The sequence below is a fragment of the Brachyistius frenatus genome, unplaced genomic scaffold (assembly GCF_029030835.1).
Source record: "Brachyistius frenatus isolate BFR_SWC_R1_liver_20210118 unplaced genomic scaffold, ASM2903083v1 Contig_153, whole genome shotgun sequence".
NCBI lineage: Eukaryota > Metazoa > Chordata > Actinopteri > Embiotocidae > Brachyistius > Brachyistius frenatus.
The window spans coordinates 130,064-152,777 of record NW_027210752.1 but is presented as its reverse complement, the minus strand read 5'-3'; the positions used below and the strand labels follow the sequence as shown (position 1 = coordinate 152,777).

Here is a 22,714-nt window from a genome sequence, read left to right as displayed (position 1 = left end):
TTCCTCGGATAACAAAAGGGCGTTCGCATCGGGCCCTAATAAGACAGCTATAAAATCTTCCAATTGATTTTTTTAATTTGTTTTTTTTTTTTATTGGGAGTTATAATTATAACAGGTGTCAACGTGAGTAAAATTGAAAAAAAAAAAGAAAAAAAGGCAAAACTGAGAAAATATCGCCAGTCCATTCATGCAGCCTGTCTCATTGTGTTGTAATAACCGCTCTGTCACCGGCAGGAGGCGCCCGTTTGCCTTACACGGCCTCAGCCTGTCAATTTAAGCCGCTGGGGTCAGCTGACAAGACAGTAGCCAATCAGAGGGCGAGGACAGGTTGCGCCGCCTCGCAGTGTGGTGCCCTCAGAGTCGTCAAGGCTCTGGTTGTGGACTATTCGAAAGGGGATCAAGGGCGGTTACGGTTGTACGATGCCGAATAAAACGAAAAAGGATAAGGTGAGTTTTGAGAATCTTCCGAGACTTTCTGTCGGTCGTGAATAAACTTCACGTGACGTTGTTTCTTTCGTGTATTTATTGATAAACCCGGGGACAAAACAAAAGACGTTTTAGCGGCGTCCCATCCCCATTAAAACGTTAGCAAAAAAAAAAAAACCCAGCAGTCATTACCAGCTAGCCGCTCGCCCTGCCAACATGTTAGGCAAGGTGGTTACGTTGTGCTGGCTTTTTTAAAAATACAACGCCTTTTAACTGAGCATGTTTTGAAAGCATGTGCTTATTCAGGTGTAAATTGAAGGACTTTTTTTTTTTATTTTTTTAAAAGCTGAAACCCAGGGTCGTGTTGACTGTGAAGTAACGACAGCTAGCTAACGGCAGGTTTCCCAGTGTGTTCAAATAGGAGTGCTAGACTGGGTGGGCAGGCGTGCTATATTTAGCACGGATTTGTGCAGGGCGGCATTCATTGATTGACTGTTAACTGCTGTCGACACCCTACTCCCCCCCCCCACCAATTTCAAGTCGACTTAAAGTGAATAAACTTTTTTTTTTCCCCTCTTGCAGGAATCTTCAAAGTCGGGCAAAGTGGGAAAAAGTGGAGGACAGGAGAACACAGAGCATGAGGTGGGATCACTTACTTTACTTAAACACTCGCCGAAGTTCAAATGACACTGATATTGCATTGCCACTGTGTCAAAATTGTCTGCAATATCGGCAAAGTAACTTGCAACAGAAAGGAATATACGTGATGGTCCTCAGATGAGAGTCTGTAACTATTACTGGCAGGCTTTTCTAATATTGTGTTATTCATTCCCTATAAATCACAATCTATAATGTGTGGGCTGAGGCTGCAATAAGTGGAATACCAAACAATGCAAAACACCACAATAGCCCCCACTGTACAGCGCCTATATAGTGTTGTGTACTTTTGGACAAGTTGTACACTTGTCACGTGGTGGAGCAGGTACTCATAGCAGGGGTGTAGGAAGCCACCTCTGGCATAAAGCGACAAAAGCCTACTTGATTTAAGACCTCAGTGTTCTTTGAATGTATTTGCGACATCAGAATTGTCCCCTGCAACCAGGTTTTGTTGAGTACGAGGGATTTTGATACTGTAACTACAGCGTTTTTCAACTTTTGTCAGATAACAGTTGCCACGCCTTGCTCACATACTAACACTGAATGCGAGCCAGATACAGACCACAGTCAGATATTTTAGTGTGCCCTACTCATGAGGCTTTATAACCCTAATCTTGCTGTGAAAGCGAAATCGCGGGTTTCGCCAGTTGATGTACTTGTTTGGTTGGTTGAGGAGCCATCGGGGTAATAAAAAAAAAAAAAAACACCGTGTGCTGGTGAGTGAAGCGTTCAAGTACATTTACAAATCGGTTTGCACCTAGATCACGGCATTCTGAAGATTGTCGAGTTCATACGATGCTATAAAACAACAACATTTAATTCAAAACACTACATTTAGTAGAGTTTCAAAATCCTTAACAATACTGCTGCCATGTATATTTTCAAAAATGTTGTCATAAGCAGTTACATTGTTGACACTGATTGGAATTGAAGTTAGTATAAGATTGCTGTGGCAAAAGCTAATGCACCAATCTGTAACCTGCCGGGTTGAACAGTAAAACAATTAAAAATAGTGATATGTTGTGACTCGTCTGGATTTGTTTGCTTACATCTGGATTGGGTCACATCTGGGAAAGGGCACCTTTGGCCCACGTGTGTTAAACATTGTGTTCGACCTGCTGTTGCACAGGCATCTGCTGCGAATCCTTACGTCACATTATGGTGCTGCACGGTTATATGCTGTGTTTACAAAATAAAATGAGGGCATTCAGTGGTACCCAGTGCACAGTATGGTTCAAACAGTGTTCCCTCGTATACCTTTATTCCAAGATAAAATACGCCCGTTAACAAATTTAGAAACGTCAGAATTAAGACAAACCTCTTCCACGGTCTTCACAATTGCCACATCTAAGAATCTGAAGAACGCATCTTCCTGCAGTCTTCAAAGAACTGGAGGCTTCTTTTTTTTTTTTTTAAACAAGAAGTGAAACATCTTAATGCACTCATTTTAGGTCTGGTTTGACAGCTGACACCTCCTTGAAAACAAAAGGTAGTCCTCTTTACTAGATCATAATATTAATATTCTAAGTGCTGCTTACCACAGGTGTATATTTTATTTATACACCAGTCCGGTTTATTGTCTTATAGAAATGTACACTTGTCTGTTATATGGCTTAAAGACGTTATCTGACATCCTCGGCTGGTGGTCTCAGCCTCCTCCCAGCTTCTTGCTGAGTAATAATCCTGCATGTTGAGTGTCAGCAGCCATTAAGCAGATCTACTAATGCACCAACGTGGTGTCAAATTAAAAATGCCGGGCTGCAAACTGCGGGTACCATCCCCCCACCGGTCCTTTTGTTTCATACACTTTGTTAACCAAGAAGTGCTTCACAGGAACACGTACGTATATAAGATATAAGAAGGCTTCATTTGCTGTGTTTGTAGCAAACATAACTGAAGAGGTCATTTTTAAAGCATTGAATGAGAAAAAAATAAATGGCAGATGTTTCTACTTTGGCTTAATACATTTACAAGTTCAGTTAATTCTAATCTTTGTAGTCCATTAATATGTAATTTAGTTATCAACAGAGGCGAGCTCAGCATTTACTTGACAGCTTTCTAGTGGCACAGCCTAAGCTCCTGTCTGGTAGTGGTGCACAGACTGTGGCCAACTTTAGCTGGGTCTTAAATGAATTTGATAAATCCCTTGTGAGTCAGACTGACACGACTCCACAGCTGCATCTGGTGAAGTAAGCTCTGCGCCATCAGGTGGATGTTGACGAGGCAGACGCACCAACTGAGAAACTTGTTACATTCAGGTGATACCACATCAGGGTTAGATACAACCCCACAAATGTCCCTCTCCGTGTTTTGACGTTGTTGGTCACACAGCTGGTCAACTTGACGAGTGGACATGAAAAGCAGAAGTTCGTTTTGACCTTGTGAACTTCCATACCGTAATACAGTGTTGTAACCCATATCTGTTCATGGGGTAAACAGTGGTTTATGACCTCGGTTACATAATACAATACTCCACCTTATTGAGTGAATGGTAACATGCTGCATATAATTAAATGTACCCATCTAGCGCACGCCAGGCAAACGGCTTGGGCTCATGGCTACATGCACAACGTTTTACCAGATTCCTGAAAAGGGTCTTGCACTCTCTTTCACACTCTGTGCACCTTTGTGCTGCACGTGCTCACTCTTACCTCGGTGCAACTAATGTGTGTTTTTCTCTTGTTTCAACAGAGCTCGAACAGGAAGGCTAGCAATAGTGTCCCTCCCACCACTCAGCTGCTAAAGGGAAAGCAGACGGGTTCCCAGACACCTGTCAAAAAGGACAAGAGACAGAGTTCCTCTCGCTTCAGTCTGAGCAACAACAGGGAGCTGCAGAAACTGCCAGCTTTTAAAGGTATTTACCTGAACAAGCCAAAAGCCTTTAACCTAATTACATAATGAACTAACTACCCAGTGCTCTAGATTTGGGAGCTGCTGCATTTACATGCATTATGTACTACATACAGTATCGAGTGAGCTAATGTTTCCATGCTGGAGGGTTTTGCACATGAGTTGAGGAACTTTGCACCAGTGTCCCTTTTGTTTGCAAAAATGAGGATTTACAATACATAGAATTCTGAATTCAGGATTGAAATCAACCAAAAGTTAAATATTTTAAATAGTTTTCTTGTAGGCAGGTGAGAAAAAATACACAGGCTTCCGGTTCCTGTTTGTGTTTAAAATGGGAGAAATCCCTGTAATCTTGACACAGTTACGTGCAGGCCTCACAAACATGCATACTTAATGGGTACAAAGCCCGTTATTTACAAAGTCTTTCCCCACCGAAATGTCCGTGAACATCCCTTGCTGCATCACCCTCATTTTAATACCGAGCTGAGTATGACATTACGCAATACGGGGAAACAAACAGAGGACGTACATGGCATGGATTTTGCTCTGGATTTAACCCAAGTGTCTATATTTAGTGGTAATCCTGAGATAAAGCTTTAATTCCATGGTCCTTGTGTTTCCGAATGTTGCCAGTGACCAGATAGGAAATGTCTATCAGCTTTACTACTATTCCTTCTCATTTTCTTTTCATCCCAAACTTTACAGATGCATATTGATATTTTCTTTAATGTTTGAACTGAGTGCCAGCGTAGCATCAGAGGGAAAAGCAAGGAGTGGACATTGCTGTTTTACGCCTGTGTGTATGCATGCATGAATACGCACAACAATTCTAGCTGATGCCTTTTCCCAGTGTGTGCAAAATAATTATCTGAGTTGATGGCACTGAAAACAAACAGCTATATTGACATTCTTGGCCATTAGGTAAATGTGCAAATATACATTTAAAAAAACCAACATATATATATATTTATTTTACAGCCAATAGTAGCAATAAGATTGACAGCAATAATTAGTTATGCTGTGATTTGCAATTAAAGGTGTGTTATTGGTTCAAAATATAAAGTTTTAATACACTGGAAATGTTGAAACAGAAAATATGGAGAAAAGAGATAAAACAATTGTAGACAGTGTCCTCATTGGAGAAAAAAAAACATTAATATTATTATATATATATATATATATATATATAATAATATTAATGATTTTTAATAATATAATAATATAATAATAATATTAATGATATATATATATAAATAATTATATATATATATTATTTAAATAAGCAAAACAAAGTTTTATACAGTGGAGGTTTTAAATATTTTACAGTTGATACAACACTATGACCTGAATAACTTGAATTGTGGTGATCGTTATCGCGCTGGTACATAAGGTAAAAACCACACTTGCACACAAGTCTGTCTGCAAAGTTCAACCTTAACGTTGTGCAGTCTACCGGCGTTACTGGAGGTGAAGTGGGAACAATAGAACTCAAGACACACCATTAAAAACAGGAAGCTTATCCTGTGAGTTCCAAGTTATAAAACATACCACCATTCACAGCTGACTTTTCTCTCTCTTTGGTGTTAGCCACTAAAATATCGGTCTAACAATGGTTTAGTTTATTTAGTTTTAGAAATATGTAACTTGCAGTGAGCACTTTGCAGCCACTCAGGAAATGTCATTGCTCTCTGTGGAAGTCTCGGCGAATAGAACAAAGTTAAGTGTCTATCTGTGACCTAAGGCGGCCGCAGTTGTTGTGTTACTGTACAACAGTTGTTCTCCATCCAGTATTTTTGGTGAGATTGGAGTGAATGGATGAACAAAGGAGTTGCCTCAGTCATAAAAAAAAGAAGTTAGCCATTACTGTTGTACTCTGTCAAGAAACCAATATAATAACTTAATTCATGATAAAGCCGGCTCACTTCCCACACCCCAGTGACAGCTCTGATAACATTCAGCAAAACATTATCCCACAGTGGCCTAGAATATGTTATCACTTAGTCCTGTCCAAACAGGCTCCTCGCTTGGCCTGTTTTCATTCCAGGCATGTCCACCACCTGCTGATGGAAACACATGTCCGTGTGGCTGTCCTGCACAGCCACAAAGTTGAGGCGAGACTAAAAACCCTGACCAGAAGGAGGCCTTTCCCATGAACTCACCCCGAATCCATGTGTGCTTTTTGTGACTGCAGAGCACAAATAAACTGTCCCCGCTTTTGCATTTGGTCGGGCAACAATTGAATTACTTTCTCTTGGAGACCGTGTGTGGCGAGCTGCTGTTTCTGTGTGTAGGTTTTACAGGGTTTTAACAAAATACACAAATCAAGACTTTTGTGCTTTGTATAAATGTTCGCTAGAGCTCTGTCTGACTGCAGCGAGTAAACGGGAGATAAACGCTCTACACGTGCACGTTTCTGTGCTGCCTCGTCTCAAGTGTTCGTGCTCATGCCAAAAAGCCCAGAACAACAACAGTTGTTGCCTCTGTATGTGTTCTCCTCTAAAGCAGAGCTGTCCTGCTCTGAGCGGCTGTCTCACAGGGTTTGTCTCCACCTGCTGGTTAGGAGATTCAAATTTGTGAGTTAATGTTGGCCGACTGAAATAAAAAAAATTTGTGTTAAGACGGAAATATATTCAAACCCAAGTCTTGCATTGTGGCAGGAAAAAAAAAGAAGATGGGAAGTAAAATCTTGGTTTAGTGTGATTTTTTTTTTTTTTAATTATTTTTTATTTATTTTTTAAATCAGAAATTCTGTCATGACGGCACAGGTTACAGATAAGTTGTTGAATTAAGTAGGACTTTTGCTATGCATTCTGAATTCAACAGTTCCAATGATTTTATTTTATTTTGAAACAATATCAAAACATTGCACAAGATTAGAGAAAGAAAATCAAAAGAAAAAAAATGTCCTAAAATAAGAGAAGGAAAGGAAAATATAAAAACACCAATGACCTAAAGCATTTTGACTACTCACAGATGAAAGTTGATTATCAACAGTGCACACCAACGTGGGAAATGTTAGCAGCCCACAAAGAGACGGAGAGACAGAGAGACACCAACAGCGTAGATGTGAAGACACCATTTCTTTTATGACTACTTCAGCTTTGTAACAGGAAAGGTAGCGTACTAAGGGGGTTGGGTGGCTTAAAATACGCCTTGAATGTGTGAAAGAGAATATAACAGAAGTGTAGCTTTAATTTTAAGATTTCAGGAATCAGCCTGGGTTGCAGCAGTTACTACACGAGTTGTGTCACTATGGAACAGAATGTCTGCAACATCGTTTGCTTAAGACAGCGAGTCTACTACAGTGTTTGCTTAACATGTGGAAGACTAAAACATGGAGGCTACTCTTAAGCAGAGTTTTGGTTTGTCCTTTTCTTGATTTAAAAAAAAAAAAAAATTGTTTTATTTATTTATTTATTTTTTTAAAAGCCAGATTCATGTAGGATACCAACGCTTCAGAGCTCAAAGGGGTCATGTGGATCCTTTTTTTTTAAATTTTTTTTTTTTTTTTTATCATGGTCGGCAGATACTATAGTTGCTGCAGGATACAACAGGGCAAGGCCGGTTTCAGGGAAGGATTTCCTCTTCCATTTGTGCAGGTGGGAGGAAAAGGCTGCTACACCTCATGAGAGAGACTTCCTTGGACAGTTCACACAGAAATACAAAAGAAACCGCATAACTCATGAGCATTGATCATGTTGTTTAATCTCTACATTTCTTGCAATCATTTGGCATGACCGTTGTTATAGAAAGTATTTTAACCGACAGCGTTGTGTAATACAAAGCAGTCAAAGAAAGTAAATGCTGACGTAATATTTCATCAAACAGATCAAGAACATCACACCTAGTCTGATATTATAGAATTTTAGATTACATTAGATTCTACAATTTTAATGTCATATTTATAGTGGTCTTTTTTAGGCAATGGTTCTGTAAACGGTAGTTCTCACTATAGTCTAGAATAGGTAGTCTGTTACCACCAACAGTCCGCAATATAGTAAATTGCTATTCATTATTAACTGCACGCAACAAAATCAAATTGTCAGTTTTAAGACATAATTATGATGAAATGTTGCCCAGCGATGTATCGCCGTTTTAGTGGCACTATTGATGGTGTTTTCTACGAAGTGTGCTCAGCTTCCATTCAATCAGCCACAAGTGTTCCCACGTAGCATGTGCAACATTTTTGACTGGCAAAATAATACTCCCATTGTAATTTCAGCAGAGTATCTGAGCAGGAAGTTGCTTCATATTCACACCCTTTATGGGAAAATAGTACAGAGCAACCCGTAATGAACGGACTTCCTTAATTTGAACAAATCGTTTTGCGATTTATGTCGGAATAAGCAGATAAAGGGGAGGTGATCTCGAATCTTGATCCAACTGTGAATCCGTCAGTGGAAGCTGCTTAAGGGGAAAATTAGGTTCAGCTACTGTTAAAAGAGGCTGTGTGCTCTGCTGTGTTTATTGGTCTCATAATAGATCTGAGCCCCGAGCGCTTGTAGAGAGCCGTGACATTTGAAGATCACCAGACCTGTAAATGAACCACTCAGTTGTGTGTCGTTGGCTCTCCTGCCGCTATGAATGATGAGTTTAGAGCAAGCTCTGTTATGACACAAGGAAACACGCTCTCCTGGACAGACTCATGATGCCTCACAAGTACACTCTCTTTCCACTGCCACAAATAGCACGGACACAGCAAATGAATGAATGCATGCATGCATGTGCCAAAGGAGCTGCTGGGAGAGTTTGTAACATGTGGGCATGTTTGGTGTCGTCTTGTCTTCATCAGAACAACAGATCTTCAGATGGGAGGTTGCCCCCTTCACTGGGGAACAGAATAGAAAGAAAGAGCCCTTTGTATGCTCGGACTCGTCCGTGCTGCTGAAATACTTCTTTATCATACGTATTAGGAACAGCGAGAGTTCTTCTTTGAGAGTAAATCATCACGTTGGGGATGTCGTCATTCCCATTTTTGTGCCGCGTAGCTTAGTTTAGGGCTTTCAAGTTTTCCAAGTTGCTGACCAACCTGGGTGGCTGGTTCACAGCTCAAGGCCGTGTAGCATAAACAACATCAGTGATACCAGAAACTTGGGACCAATGGAAGTCTGTTTACTTGGCACAGCTCTTACCTGTGTGGTTTCTTTATGCAGCAAACATTAGCAAGTTGCTAATTTTGGACTTTACTGTGACGCCCCCCTGCATTGCATTTGTGTGGTTTTGCTTGGTGCATCAGAGAGCTTAGCTGCTTCCCTGCAACTAGACCTTATCTGTGTGTGTGTTTGTATATGTCCCTGCAGCCTTATGACACATATTGGAGATAGTATGTGTCACAGTGTGGATGCACAGGGATTCAAACCTGCTGCCCAGTAAGCGTGCAGCGGTCACTGCATTTTTGAGTTGAGTTTGTCAGCATGCTTTGTATTGCACTGAACTGTCTGCATCATTGTAGACTCGGCCTTTTCCCGCACAGCGCTACAGCGCGGGGTTTTGTCCCCGCTGTCTACTGAGGCAGAGTGCAGCTAACTGCATACGCACATCCTGTGTTGCTCGCATTGAGACTTCCTGCCCTTCCTGTTTCTGTGTCACATACACCTGGGCTCAGGCTGTGCTCCTGGAGAGCCATCTGTAATGCAAATACAGATCTGACAAGCAGTGTTACAGTACGTGGCTTGGCTCGTTTTGGATTTAGCAAAAATCACGAGGTCCGAACTCGCCATGTGACTTGCATTCTTAATGTCGGTGGTGGTCTTGTTTTTAATGTATTGAACTGCTTGCATTAGATGCGAGTTTTGCATTTTATTTTGTTGTTGGGAGTTGGTCTGTGAATGAGAAAGGAGTAGTGTGGTAGGAGTGTTACCCCCCCCACCCCCCTGTGGTTCTTGCATGCAGCCTGCTTGTTGTATAGGAATGTGTTTTTCCTGGTATTGTTATTCTGATTCTATGCATATCCAAACAGGCTAAACTGACTTCAGAACTGTTGTCCGTGCTTTAAAAACTCTTTCACAGATGTAGCTGCTCTTGCCCCAATCACAGCGACTGTCCCACCCCTTTCCCCCCCTCCCTCCCCCACCCCGCAGCCCACCAGCCAATCCCTTCCCTCGTGTTTATTTATTCTGACAGAACCGCCCATGTGATTGCAGCCAGCCAACCGGGTGGCTGCTGTGGGGGATGACATCACTAACTAGCTGGTTCCCTCCAGCAGCAGGGGAGCTTCATTTTCTGCTCCGAGTGTTCGTGCTAAAATGGAGGCTGGCTCCTCGCCTTAGCCTGCGCTGCCCTCTTCTCCCCTGTCTGCTGCCTCAGCTCACTGATGTTGGCATGTACTAGACCTGCCAGTGGGATGGTTCTGGATGCACCGAGCTCCAATGGGCCTTTCCAGCCTGTGGCCCTCATGCATTTTAGAGGTGAGAAGAGGAAATTTTGTCTCTTCTGATGCTGTGTATTTGTGTGTTTCAAGGGGAGATGGGCTACAATGTTGTTGCTATTGAGCAGCTGCAGCTGTTAATTTCGATTTTTAGACCGTAAATATATATATATCTATATATATATATCTATCTATCGGGGGACTTTTCTGAAAGTAATGCAGGGGACTGTGAGACTTTTACCTCTTAATGTTGTTGGGATGAGTGTTCGGGGAAAAGGAAGCGGGTGATTGTGCTTGTGTGTCAACGAGGAAGGGTTTTGCAAAGACATTGCATAGCTTAGCCTCAGTCAGGGAGGGAGGGCGAGAGAGTGAGAAAGAGTGCTCGAGTCTCCCCTCCCCCATCAAGACTACTGATGTCATAGGAAGTGAGGTCAAAGCTAGTTGTTAGTTTGTGTGTGTATTGTAAGGTATATGGGTATCTGGTGTAATTCGACACACACCTAAGTTCAAATGCTCCGTTTTTTTTGTTGCTGTATCTCCAGCGGACGTCCGAGTTATTGTTTACTCAGACCTGCAAGTGTGTTGGATTGAGCCTGGAAAACAGAAACAGAGTTCTTCCCACTGCAAGTGGTACAAGCTTGAGGCTTGTTTGTTCAGATATTATTTTCTTTGCAATCCATCTCTTTAAAACAAACGGACGCAGATGGCACTGAACATTTTAACATGGAGCCTACTGTAGCACATAGTTACTGCTGCCACTGATTTGACTTTCATGTTGTGGCTCAGGAGTTAAAAGGACCACTTGACATTTAAATATGAATACTTCTAGCCAAGTGGTAGCACGAAGTCACATGTCCTGATTTGCATCGGAAAGCTTCTGTCTGCACCGACAACAAAGTATTTTCCATTGGCAGCACTTTATTATATCTGTTTATGACATATTTAGTAGTAGACAATGTTGGATTCAAGATTTTTTTTTTCCCCTCATGGCTGGCTTCCTGTTTGCAAGCTGGAGCCTTCAGAAGAGTAAAGGTTATTTGCCCATCCATGCAGAGATGCCTGTGTGTGAAGTCTGCTGTTGCACAGCATGTCTCTTAATATTTTAGGCCTGCTCAGAAACCCTAGTGCTGTTGTGTAACGGGAGCTGCTCGACCTCTTGGCAGTCCGAGGTTGATGAGACGAGGTGCTCATTGGGCGGCTAATATTTTGTCTCGTTAGTAATAGGCACGAACCATCCAGACACTGAACTCAACTTTGCACATTTTGCACAGAAGGTCTTCATTTAACTGAATACACTCAGGAAAGTCTTTTGAAATACGTTTATTTATTGGGGGTTTAGGGGCTTCATAGGAAAACAGGAGGAATACCTCTGCAGTCACAGGGATTTATAGTCATTCACTTGCATGCATTTGGAGAGCTTTGTTTTTCATCTAGACTCTAAAAAGTATTTAGTCCCGTTTTGACAATGAACAGGAAAACGCTTTAAAGGCACTCTTTTGAAAGGAGCGCGCTCTGAACAAAAGGAGAGCTAGAAAAATATGGCTTCGCTTCACAGTTGAAAACTGCAGCTTGTTAGAAAGGAATACAGAATACATTTATATACTTTCACTGTGCTTTACATAAACATAGTGCAGAAACATAAAACAGATCACCATTACTGTTATCCATGGATGTGGTGGCCACAGCTCAGGAGGGAGGCAGACTGCCAGCTGTTTCACTCTTTTAATGTGGTCAATTAGATCTTGTTTGTGGCTTGTAGTTTGGATGAAGGAAGTGAAATATGATGACTCTGAAAACCCAGAGAGACTTGTCAGTAAATTACACTGTCTGAATATAGTTTTGAAATCTGCTGGCTTGTTGTTCCAAGTTATTGTACTTTTCAACCAACCCCTAATGGCTGAAATACATTCAAAGAATAAATCGATGTCTTCACCATTTCAGGAAACCCAAGTTGTAAATACTTGCTCGAGAAATCTGTTTCAGAGAATTGTGAAACAAAAGTGTTTTTGAGTCAAGAAATCAATAACTATGTTCCTGAAGATGCGGTGTAGCGTTTAGAAGGCAGCTGCGTTTCACGCTGTGTTGAATGCTGGCGATGCTGCCACTGTGACCGAGGTGGAGGGAAAGTCTGCCAGAGGTTCAGTTCCAGGTTCAGGTTGTAGTCCGTGTTTGTGCAAACCGACCGTACTGGATCTCTTTGCTCTGACTTATTTCACCAGTGCCGAGTAATACTATTTTGAACAGGATGCGGCAGCAGGCCCTTAGTGAGGCAACATTCAAAACATGGCTGTGCAAAGAATTTATATGAAACGGATCACGGCGCTGCTTGTTTCCTTATTGCAAAAGCTGTTCGATACGTTTGCATATCACCTGGACGTTTCCTAATATGTCTTTGAAGTAACAAAGCCTCATACAAATATTTATTACAGTTGTGTCATTAAGGAATATATGAACGATGGATACAAAATGCCAGTAAATTGAAGATGCCAGCAGCAAAACTAAGACTGCTTAGAGAGACCGTTTTCATACAAGTCATATGAGTGTGACTTTTACATGAATGTGTCAATTATGTATCGTTTTCCTGTTTGGAAAAAATACCTGAAGAAACGTGGTCATTTCTTTGCAGGTTCATAGAATCGGTGTGGCGGTTTGTTTTCCTGTGTTGCTGGTAAACGTACGCATACACCATGGGTCTTGGCGCGAGTTGTTGTTTCTTCGGGTTGTGCGATGCACACTTCGAGTTAACATAACCTCCTTTATGTCGGCATGAAATGTGACGTGAATAAAGGCTTTCTTGTGTCATACACTGGGCTTTATTATCTGCGTTGCTACCGTGTGCTCTGCATGTGATTTGGGGTTAGAATAAATGTCGGTACACATTTCAAAGCGTTCAAACTGTATTTCATACTTAGTCAACGTATACAAGTGTACACTGAGACTCTTTCACATGCACATTCGGTTTGTTTATGGTCAATACGAAGGCTAAGTGCTTAAGTAGGTTTTCTTTTTAATTATACTTTTTTATTTTGAGCTTCAGGTGTTTGTTTTCTGATATTTAAGGTGTGTTTTGTAGGAAAATCTTGGATCGTCTGTTTGGCATTTAAAGTGCTGTTTTGCTCCACCTGTTGCATACTTGACCAAATTACAACTCCTCTGAAGTCTTTACCGTTTCATTTTTATGAACATGATGAAGGACTTCTTTTCAGCGCCACCTGTGTATTTCTACCCTTTCATTACGTTCTGTAGAAAGTGAGTCTGCTGGGTTTCCCCTTTACTCCCAGTCGGCATTATTCATGTTTTACAAGGTCAAGTTGGCTGACGCATCTCTCTGATGGGATCAGCATATCGGCAGCATATGATTCCAGCAGCATGCACGCCTACATGCATCCGTGATCTAGCAAGGGTCGACCCCTCCGGTCCAAAGTCCCCGTCTCTCTACGTGCTGTCACCATGGTGACGTATGGTACACTTGCAGATTGTTAGTAACGAGACGAGACTGACTGATGACTCACAGACTGTGACGAACAGATTAATGCTGCCCAGTAGGTAGGTTTTTGGAAGGTGACATTTTGTTTTAAGTCACTAATCCCCGTGTTGGATGAAGCACCCGCCCGTTTGTTTTGGTTTCAGGGTATCTTTTTGTAGCTCGGGCATCGGACCAACTGAGGCTAATTTGCAGGAGAAGCTGTTTTTCTGACTCGTGTCACTTCTTACTGGCTCCTACTGCAATTTTGGTCATTTGAAAGCAAAATATATCCTCCCTAGGTGGAAGGCGTGTGTCCCAGTGCATAACCTAAAGCACAACAGAGTGTATAATGTTACTGGTTACTCCGTGTGAGATAGACTGTTTATGGTAATGGTGTCGTAGCTGGTCTTCCCCAAAAAGCGGCAAGTCAATTACACTTTATGCAGAGCTCTGCTTCCTGAGTACTGACGAGAGCTGCAGGGAAAGCACACATTATGGCTATTTTAAAACGCCTGCAATAGTTACCTGTCTTATTTTAGTCGTTTTATAAAGTCTGACCTGGTTTTATATCCTGCGTGTTTGCAAAAGTTTTGATGTACGAGTCGAGAAAGCCCTTCAGGATCCCGGGCAGCGAAGGACGTCCGAGTGAAACACCCGAGAGTTGATGAAAATCGTTGTACATTTTGAGTGGATATTATATCATTACTTAAACACGTATTTCACAATAAATGCAGTTGATTAAATGGAATTCATATTGTGTTGAGGAATAATGTCTGTCACCTTTATGCTAATGTTGGTTTGAGGCTGTAATGTAACATTCCGTTCAGCTGAGATGAGCTCGTTGTGCAGCAGCTGCAAAAGCACGTAATGATATATATATATTTTTTTTTTTAAATTGCAAGTTAATGATGATGCACAGACAGGTGGGGCTCCATCTTCCCACAGGATGATTTAAAGCCTCTGCATTATTGATGTAGTGGTAGCGCTGTCTGTGAAAGGCTAAATTATTGATTGCGCAATTCCATTAGATTTTTGGTAATGATTGTTATGGCACCAAGTAAAACTGAAATATGCTAGTCATCACCTCCTCAAGTGCAACACAGATGAAAAAAAAAACAAAAAACTAGTAAATTAGTTGACTATTAGTTGAAAAGAAAATGTATCGGCAACTTTGATGATCAATTGAATTAATAATCAATTCAACTGAACTTTCAAACTGTCAGATGTGGGGATTTTGGGCTTTTCTTTGTCATATGATTGTCAATTGAATATTGTAATATTTTGAACAAGTCATTTAAAGACATGCTTTGGGGTCTGTCAAATGATAATGTAATTTTTCACATTACGCAACATTTTATTAGATCAGATGATCAATTGATGAGTTGTGAGCAGATGTTGCCCGTTTTCCTTTAATACCTTTAAGATCACTCCGAGATACACACACACACACACACACACACACACACACACACACACACACACACACACACACACACACACACACACACACACACACACACACACACACACACTGTATTAAAGCAGGACAAAATGTATTAGTTGATCAGAGCAACGAACCATTTGAGAATAAGATGTCCGTGTGTGACGTCTCCATGAGAGTGAGGGACAGTTCCTCTGATACATTGTCATCATCTTGAATGTCTCGCCTCACTGCTGGTGTACCTGACGTTAAATACATTAATGTTCTGTCCTTCAAAGAGAATTTCTTCCTGTTTTTTTTCAGAGAGAAGTAAAATCTTCACCCCAAAAGGCAGGCCTTAATTAATTCTACCCTCTCATCCGTTTCGGTTCTGCAGACGTTCCCCCTGCGGAGCAGGAGAAGCTGTTCATCCAGAAGTTGCGTCAGTGCTGCGTTCTCTTCGATTTTCTCTCCGACCCACTGAGCGACCTGAAATGGAAGGAGGTGAAGCGGGCAGCACTGAGCGAGATGGTGGAGTACATCACCCACAACAGGAACGTCATCACCGAACCCATCTACCCAGAGGTGGTCCACATGGTGAGTTTGAAACTCAGTAAATCAGCAACTTTGGTTTGTCGTCCACATCAACATTCATATCGGTTACCAAACGTTCCCTAACAGAGAATGGGATTCTTGTATAGTTTAAGGATACTCCCATTAGCTATCTGATTACTGAGTCATTAAACTCCAGAGGAGGCTCATGGTCCTTGTATGTAAAGCAGTGCAGTTGCTCATGTTTGAGGTCAAGAATCTTTTATGCACACTATTCTGGAATTTGTTGTCTTACTGTGGAGCTTGACTTTGCAGTCACATTACAAACAAACAGCCTTATTCTTGTAAAGAGGAGCCTTCCTTGGTTTGTCTTTTGAACCGTGAACTCCAAATTATCGCAAAAACTTGTTTTCATATTTAGTGATCTGACTTGTGTCCGCATGCTCATAGTAAGAAATGAAAACATATATTTCACAACAATTGTACAGTCAAAAATATTGATTAATGTGTCACAATGATCTTAAAGTTTCCATACAACTCATTTTGAGTAGCATTAGTATCATGATGCTCACAAAACACGGAATACTTTTATCTGAAGGGTTTCATTATGAACATTTATCACATCATCACAGCCTCCCCTCAGATTAAGGCCTTTCCTAATTTGTACGAGTACATTGCCAGTCATAATCACCAGTGATGAGTGATGTAAGACTTTACCCTACCTCGCGATATTACTCTGCCTATTGTTCATGACACCCATTACATTCCCGAAACCACATCGTGCCTTTCTGCCGTCTGTCTTGGCTCAGATAAATGTCGCCATGGAGGTCATTTCGTTTTAAAGAACGGTCAATTTAATGCATCGCTCGGTTACATGCTCGTGAGTTGTCAAGTGTCACTGAGGTGAAACGCGATTTTCTCTTATCGTCTGTAAAGTTCTACGAGCTGTACCTGTGAAAAAGGTTCTGCTGACACCTCTGACCTTAAAGAGCCACCTCACGGTTGCTTTTTATCCCATTAACCTACGTGTAATGATCTATTTGTTGTGAAGGTAGATTATTCTTTTTCATGTGGGCTGTTTTTTTTTTGGTAACGTTTCCTCGTTGAGTCATAGGAAACTGACATGAGTAGGAGTTGAGGAAAATTGATAGGCAAAGCATTGTGATATTTTGCCTGGCAATATTGTATCGATAGAGGCGTCAAGTATTGATATTTTATGTCGGTGTGGTTTAGTCTGTCAAACAGACCGAGAACTTTATTTTGATAAATAAAACGGATGTTCTCAAAGTTTTCCTTTGGGGACTTAATTTGCTGTTGAAAAAAAGGCAATAAATTGCAATGCACAGTATGTTCAGAAAATTCTAACACATCACATTAATATTGTATTGGGACTTAAGTATGGTGATAATATCGTGTCATGGGGCTTCTGGTGATTCTCCCCCCACACTACATGAGCATCACTGACTTCACTTTAAACACCGAAATCTGTCTCATAAACCAAACTCATCTTTTTAAAATGGTTAAATAAATCAACTAAATCGCTGGTAAGCCATTAAGTGATTTCAGTTTCCCCTCAAGTCATCACTTGGCAGTGTTTGTTTAAAGATTCTTACCGTTCACGAGGTGACAGAAGCTACCTTTGTTAGCCTGAACCTGTTCAATCTGTCGGGCTGCTGTCAGCGTGGCTGTCATTGAGCTCCTACTGTATATTTACTGGAAATGTTTTTGTGGTTGTGGTCTCGATGTGTTCACGCTGCCAGACTCTCTTACCCAAGCCAAATTAACAAAGCCTTTGATGTCAGTTAAAGCCCTGCCTCAATGCCACACGGTAAACTGCAGATGATCAAGGTGCAAATTTCCTCCCGTCCTCCTCGTCGAGGCTTTATTTGATCAATGCGGCCGAACATGCAACCGCGCTGCCAAATCAGCATTAAAATATATTCTTATTCCTGGCAGCCCGTTTCCCCTGTCCCCTTAAAGACAAGGACTCTTTGAAGTCCACTGATTGCTTTCATCATCAAAGAATAGAGACTGACACGACAGACTCCGTTATGGCAATAAAGAGTGTATTCTTATGTTAACACTTTATCTTCCCTCATAAACCCTCGTTCATCCGTAGGATGTGCGACACCTCCAGCTCTGGAACGGTATCTTGAGCCCACGTGTGCACGGCACGTCAGTAGTTGTTCCATTAGTCCCGTTCTCTGGGGGGAAAGTGAGAAATGGTTTCTGCTGAGAATATAAACATGATGGTGAGTGAGTGTGCCGTGACCTCTGGTCGACCGCACTCTCGAGGGACTTTCTAAATGCACCGTCTAGGAAGTGAGAATAGACTCGGAGAGAAAATAGATGGATGGTCCCAAGTTTGGGGGAATTGTATCGTCACCGAAACAAGCGGTAATCTCAGACTAACACGAGAGGGAATATTCAACCACCCAGTCCATTTTCATTCATTCTCTTTCCTAAAGAAAACATTTTACAGTTTGAAGGCAGATTTGTTTCTAATGACCTGTCCGTTGAAGCAGTTTTGGGCGATACGTGATGCACTGGATATCATTTTCTTTTTTGTGAGAGCTAATTTCTCAGTAGACAGCCAAGCATTTCCCTCCAAGGCAACATAAAATCTGCTAATGAGTCAGTTTGTAGAGGCTGTACAACACTGAACATTAATATAAAGATGAAATGCAGAAAATACGATGACAAGTAATGTAGATGAGGGGAAATTTAATATTTTAAAGCATGAATACAATAAATTAAATGATCAAATAAGCTAAATGAGGGCCATAAAACATTTGAATCAAAAGGCAGCACTGACAACTGTTCTCAGACGGTGTTTCGACATATATCGTTTTGAATGTGATCTGTGCAGTAAAATAGCCACTAAATCTCACTGTTCCAGTTTATTTTCTCACGGCAAAGTTGTAAAGAGGCTTCACTTCACAATAAAGTAAATACCTACCTACCTACCTATCACTTCCTCATTTTGCACTCAGTTTCCTCCACAGCTGGTTGGTCGTTAATTGTAAAAATGAAGTATAAGTGAAGCAACCCTTTCTGCTTCTCAAATACTGTGGCTGATAGATTCAGTGATTCTTCTGTCAAATGTATTGTTTTAGAAGCTAACATTCAATCTTCGAGGCTGCAGGTAGAGGAGACCAACTTTACAGCCTAATGTTGACCAGGCTGTGAGCCACCAACTATATAACAACTTTTCTTGGTGTTCAGTGATTCCATTTCAATGCTTTGATATATTATCACAGCATTGATATTTTATTTTGTAGCTCGAACAGATTGAAAATACTAACTTTGTGGGTCGTTAAAACATAGTATAATTAAGTGAGAATCCCCGGAAATGTTTGCAAATAGCTTAACGGTCTCTCTGTTCGCTTTCTGTTTCCCAGTTTTCTGTAAATATGTTTAGGACGTTGCCGCCATCATCCAACCCCACTGGTGCAGAGTTTGACCCAGAAGAAGATGAGCCCACGCTAGAGGCTGCATGGCCACATCTACAGGTACACACACACACACACACACACACACACACACACACACACACACACGACACAGACAGTAAAAAGTGTTCCTTATTCACTGCAAGCTGATGAGAGTAAATCAATTCCAGCAGTTACCTTCATGTCTTTTAATCTCTGCTCTTCTCCCACAGCTCGTTTATGAATTCATCCTACGTTTCTTGGAGTCTCCGGACTTTCAACCAAACATAGCCAAAAAGTATATTGACCAGAGGTTTGTAATGCAGGTGAGCATGTGCATGGTTATAAAGTTGTGCATTGGATGCATTTTCATCATGATGTTAGAGGACAGCTTCTTTCCCTTTCATGGTTTCTGCATTTGTGTCTCAGTGACCTTCTTTTTTTTTTTTTGCTCTCAGCTCTTAGATCTGTTTGACAGTGAAGACCCCAGGGAAAGAGATTTTTTAAAGACCACTCTGCATCGCATCTATGGCAAGTTCCTGGGCCTGCGAGCGTACATTAGGAAACATATTAATAACATATTTTATAGGTGAGTGTTTATTTTAGTTTGATTTATGTTTTGGGGTTTTATTTCCTGTAACTTCCTTCTTGTTAAATGGGCCGCTACGACAAACTGCTATTTGTGCTCGCTCCTTTTTCAGCTTCATTTATGAGACTGAACATCATAATGGAATAGCAGAATTACTGGAAATACTAGGCAGGTAAGATATTTTTGGGACGCTCACTCATCAAAGTTGCTGCTGTTTATTGTTCAGAAAGTCGTTTTGCCTTCGATTCCTTTCCGGGAACAGTTTTTACAAGTTAGAAGTTACAACACAGATTTCTTTTACACTGGAGCAAATTTTTCCTTCCCTTTCTTCTTACAGCATAATCAATGGATTTGCATTACCATTGAAAGAAGAGCACAAGATATTCCTGCTGAAAGTCCTGCTGCCTTTACACAAAGTCAAGTCTCTTAGTGTATATCACCCACAGGTAGCTACTTTGTCGTTGTTATTTTAAGCTTTACCCTGCTATAAGCAAGACATTATAATATCAGGGTTAATGAATGTGTTGTTTTGTTTCCTTAGCTGGCCTACTGTGTGGTACAGTTTTTAGAGAAGGATAGCACGCTCACAGAACCGGTAAGATTTAATCTATTCATATGGTTTTGTCATTTACAGTGTTAATTGAATTGCCCTTCAATATCCTGTCTGCTCCAGATGAGTTAATTCCAATTTAAACCCAAGGAGTGTTTTGGTATTTGATTAGTAAGCTGCATTGTGGTTTTCAAGTACCCTTGAACAGGGTACCATGTGGTTGGTCATCCAAAAGATGTTAATAACTATTTTATTATGTGTTTTTATGAAGCAGTATGTAATATTTTACAGTCTCAGTAAAGAACAGAGGAAATACTCGTCAAACGTTTTAGTGAAAGAGACAAAACAAGAAGCAGGACATGTGCTTGCTGAGACTGTCAGTGCAGTATGCTGATTTTAGTGGGTTGAAATGAAGGACAAAGGAATGGTGTGATGTAAACTTGATAGAAAACACCGCTAAGATCGACTACACCGTTTATGTTCTGTGTGGTGTTTCCAAATATGATGTCTACTGTTGTTTGTCACTGATGCTGTTTTGTAATGCGACTTGTAATCAGCGGGCAAACATTCTTGTTCTTCTTTAATAAGCCTGTTTGTCTATGTGTGTGTTTGTGTGTGTGTGCAGACGGTAATGGCGTTGTTAAAGTATTGGCCAAAGACCCACAGTCCAAAAGAGGTGATGTTCCTCAACGAACTGGAGGAGATACTGGACGTCATCGAGCCTTCTGAGTTTGTCAAAGTCATGGAGCCCCTCTTCAGACAGCTGACCAAGTGTGTGTCAAGCCCACACTTTCAGGTCTGTTTTGTCATTCCAGTACACTCCATGTGTGTTTTCGTTTGCTTTACAAGTGTGCACAGGCGTGTGTGTGTGTGTGTGTATTTTTTCTACCGTTTTGTTGTTTTTGTGTACATATGTAAACCTTCACAAACCATGCTGTCAGGTGGCAGAGCGAGCGCTGTACTACTGGAACAACGAGTACATCATGAGCCTGATCAGTGACAACGCTGCTAAGATCCTACCCATCATGTTTCCAGCTCTTTACCGCAACTCCAAGACCCACTGGAACAAGTGAGTCTCTACACACACTTCTGCCCTTTCTATATATATGTGTGTGTGTGTGTGTGTGTGTGTGAGATGCTGGGTTATGATGATATTAGGTACATAAACAAAGTGCTCGTGCGTGTGCAGGACGATCCACGGGCTGATCTACAATGCTCTGAAACTGTTCATGGAGATGAACCAGAAGCTGTTCGATGACTGCACCCAGCAGTTCAGGGCAGAGAAAAGCAAGTAAGTCAGCAAGTGAGACGTTACATCCATATTTCCAGTGCAGCTACGGTTGCCTCGGTCTTATTACAACATTACAAACATCATTAAAAAAAAAAAAACCCACTCAAGCACCCGTCATCACGGCTAGTCAGGTAAGTAAACTGAAGCACAAACTCACACTTAACCGATTTCTCATGATTGTCTTTGAGTAAATCTTTCTGTCTCTCACGAGTTTGTCTGTTTGGTCTGATTTGTCAGAGAGAAAGCCAAATGGAAAGAGAGAGAAGAAGCCTGGCTGAAGATTGAGAATCTGGCAAAGTCAAACCCACAGGTGAGCAGAGATCATAACCCAGCAATGCTAGTAGTGCTGCAGACTTCACACTGGCTGAAGCTGTATCTCAGTATTGTGTTGCTTATCTTGCAACACAGATTTGTGTCTGTGATGAACATCTATCCGCGGTGCGATGTATGCTCTAGTTGCATTTGTACTACGTGTTAATGTCACAAAAATAAGTTGCGTTTTAAATTGGCGAGTTCCCACTTCTGTGCATGGAGGCACAAGACGGGAGAGCATTGATTGTGCGAAGCAAGTGTAAACGTGAAAACTAAATAGATTTAAAGTGAAAAGCTGGAATGATTCAGCACACGCACCAGAAACGTTCTTCTTCAGTTTGTACTTTCCTGTCAGTCTGACAGCAAAAGCAGTCAATAATTCAGTTCTTCATATCTTTTTTTTTTTCTTCTCTTGTCTTCCTTGTGTGCAGTTTCTGATGTACGTTGACTCGATAGGATCAGACGGTCCGATGGACATGGAGACAGACGGGCCGCTGCTAGACGATGTCAACATGTTAAAGAAAGCAGTACAGGAAGAGGCCATACAGGTCAGTGTGCAGTGTTAGCCAGGCTCCGCTCACTTGTTGCTAAAAGCTTCAGACCTGGCAGTGACTACCGTTTGGAAACTTTGTTCGCGCGAAGGTTCGCACTGCTACCAGTTAGTGACTAGTGCCTCCGTGCGATGACGTTGGAACTCAAGCATTTGCTTCTAAATGTGTTTCCAACAGTGGCGGCGACGTAAACGGTAACGCTAACAAATATCGAGGAATTGAAGCCGGAGAAAGAACATTTAAATAAAAAAA

General features: G+C 41.3%; 1 protein-coding gene across 3 annotated transcripts in view; it reads left to right on the top strand.

The window, feature by feature from the left end:
* The first annotated feature begins 358 nt into the window (after positions 1–358).
* ppp2r5cb (protein phosphatase 2, regulatory subunit B', gamma b) overlaps positions 359–22,714 on the top strand; it is a 36,965-nt gene continuing 14,609 nt past the window's right edge. For 2 of the 3 annotated variants that reach the window (XM_069716158.1, XM_069716157.1), the window contains exons 1-15: positions 359–447; positions 1,009–1,068; positions 3,775–3,937; positions 15,584–15,783; positions 19,140–19,250; positions 19,403–19,495; positions 19,628–19,758; positions 19,871–19,930; positions 20,096–20,204; positions 20,300–20,353; positions 20,934–21,104; positions 21,250–21,377; positions 21,498–21,599; positions 21,837–21,909; positions 22,343–22,459. In XM_069716158.1, the coding sequence (XP_069572259.1) occupies positions 421–447; positions 1,009–1,068; positions 3,775–3,937; positions 15,584–15,783; positions 19,140–19,250; positions 19,403–19,495; positions 19,628–19,758; positions 19,871–19,930; positions 20,096–20,204; positions 20,300–20,353; positions 20,934–21,104; positions 21,250–21,377; positions 21,498–21,599; positions 21,837–21,909; positions 22,343–22,459 (1,599 nt within the window). In that variant the 5' untranslated portion in view covers positions 359–420. Of the gene's footprint in view, positions 448–1,008; positions 1,069–3,774; positions 3,938–10,136; positions 10,341–15,583; positions 15,784–19,139; positions 19,251–19,402; positions 19,496–19,627; positions 19,759–19,870; positions 19,931–20,095; positions 20,205–20,299; positions 20,354–20,933; positions 21,105–21,249; positions 21,378–21,497; positions 21,600–21,836; positions 21,910–22,342; positions 22,460–22,714 lie in introns of those variants that run through there. The other variant, XM_069716159.1, reaches the window with a different exon arrangement.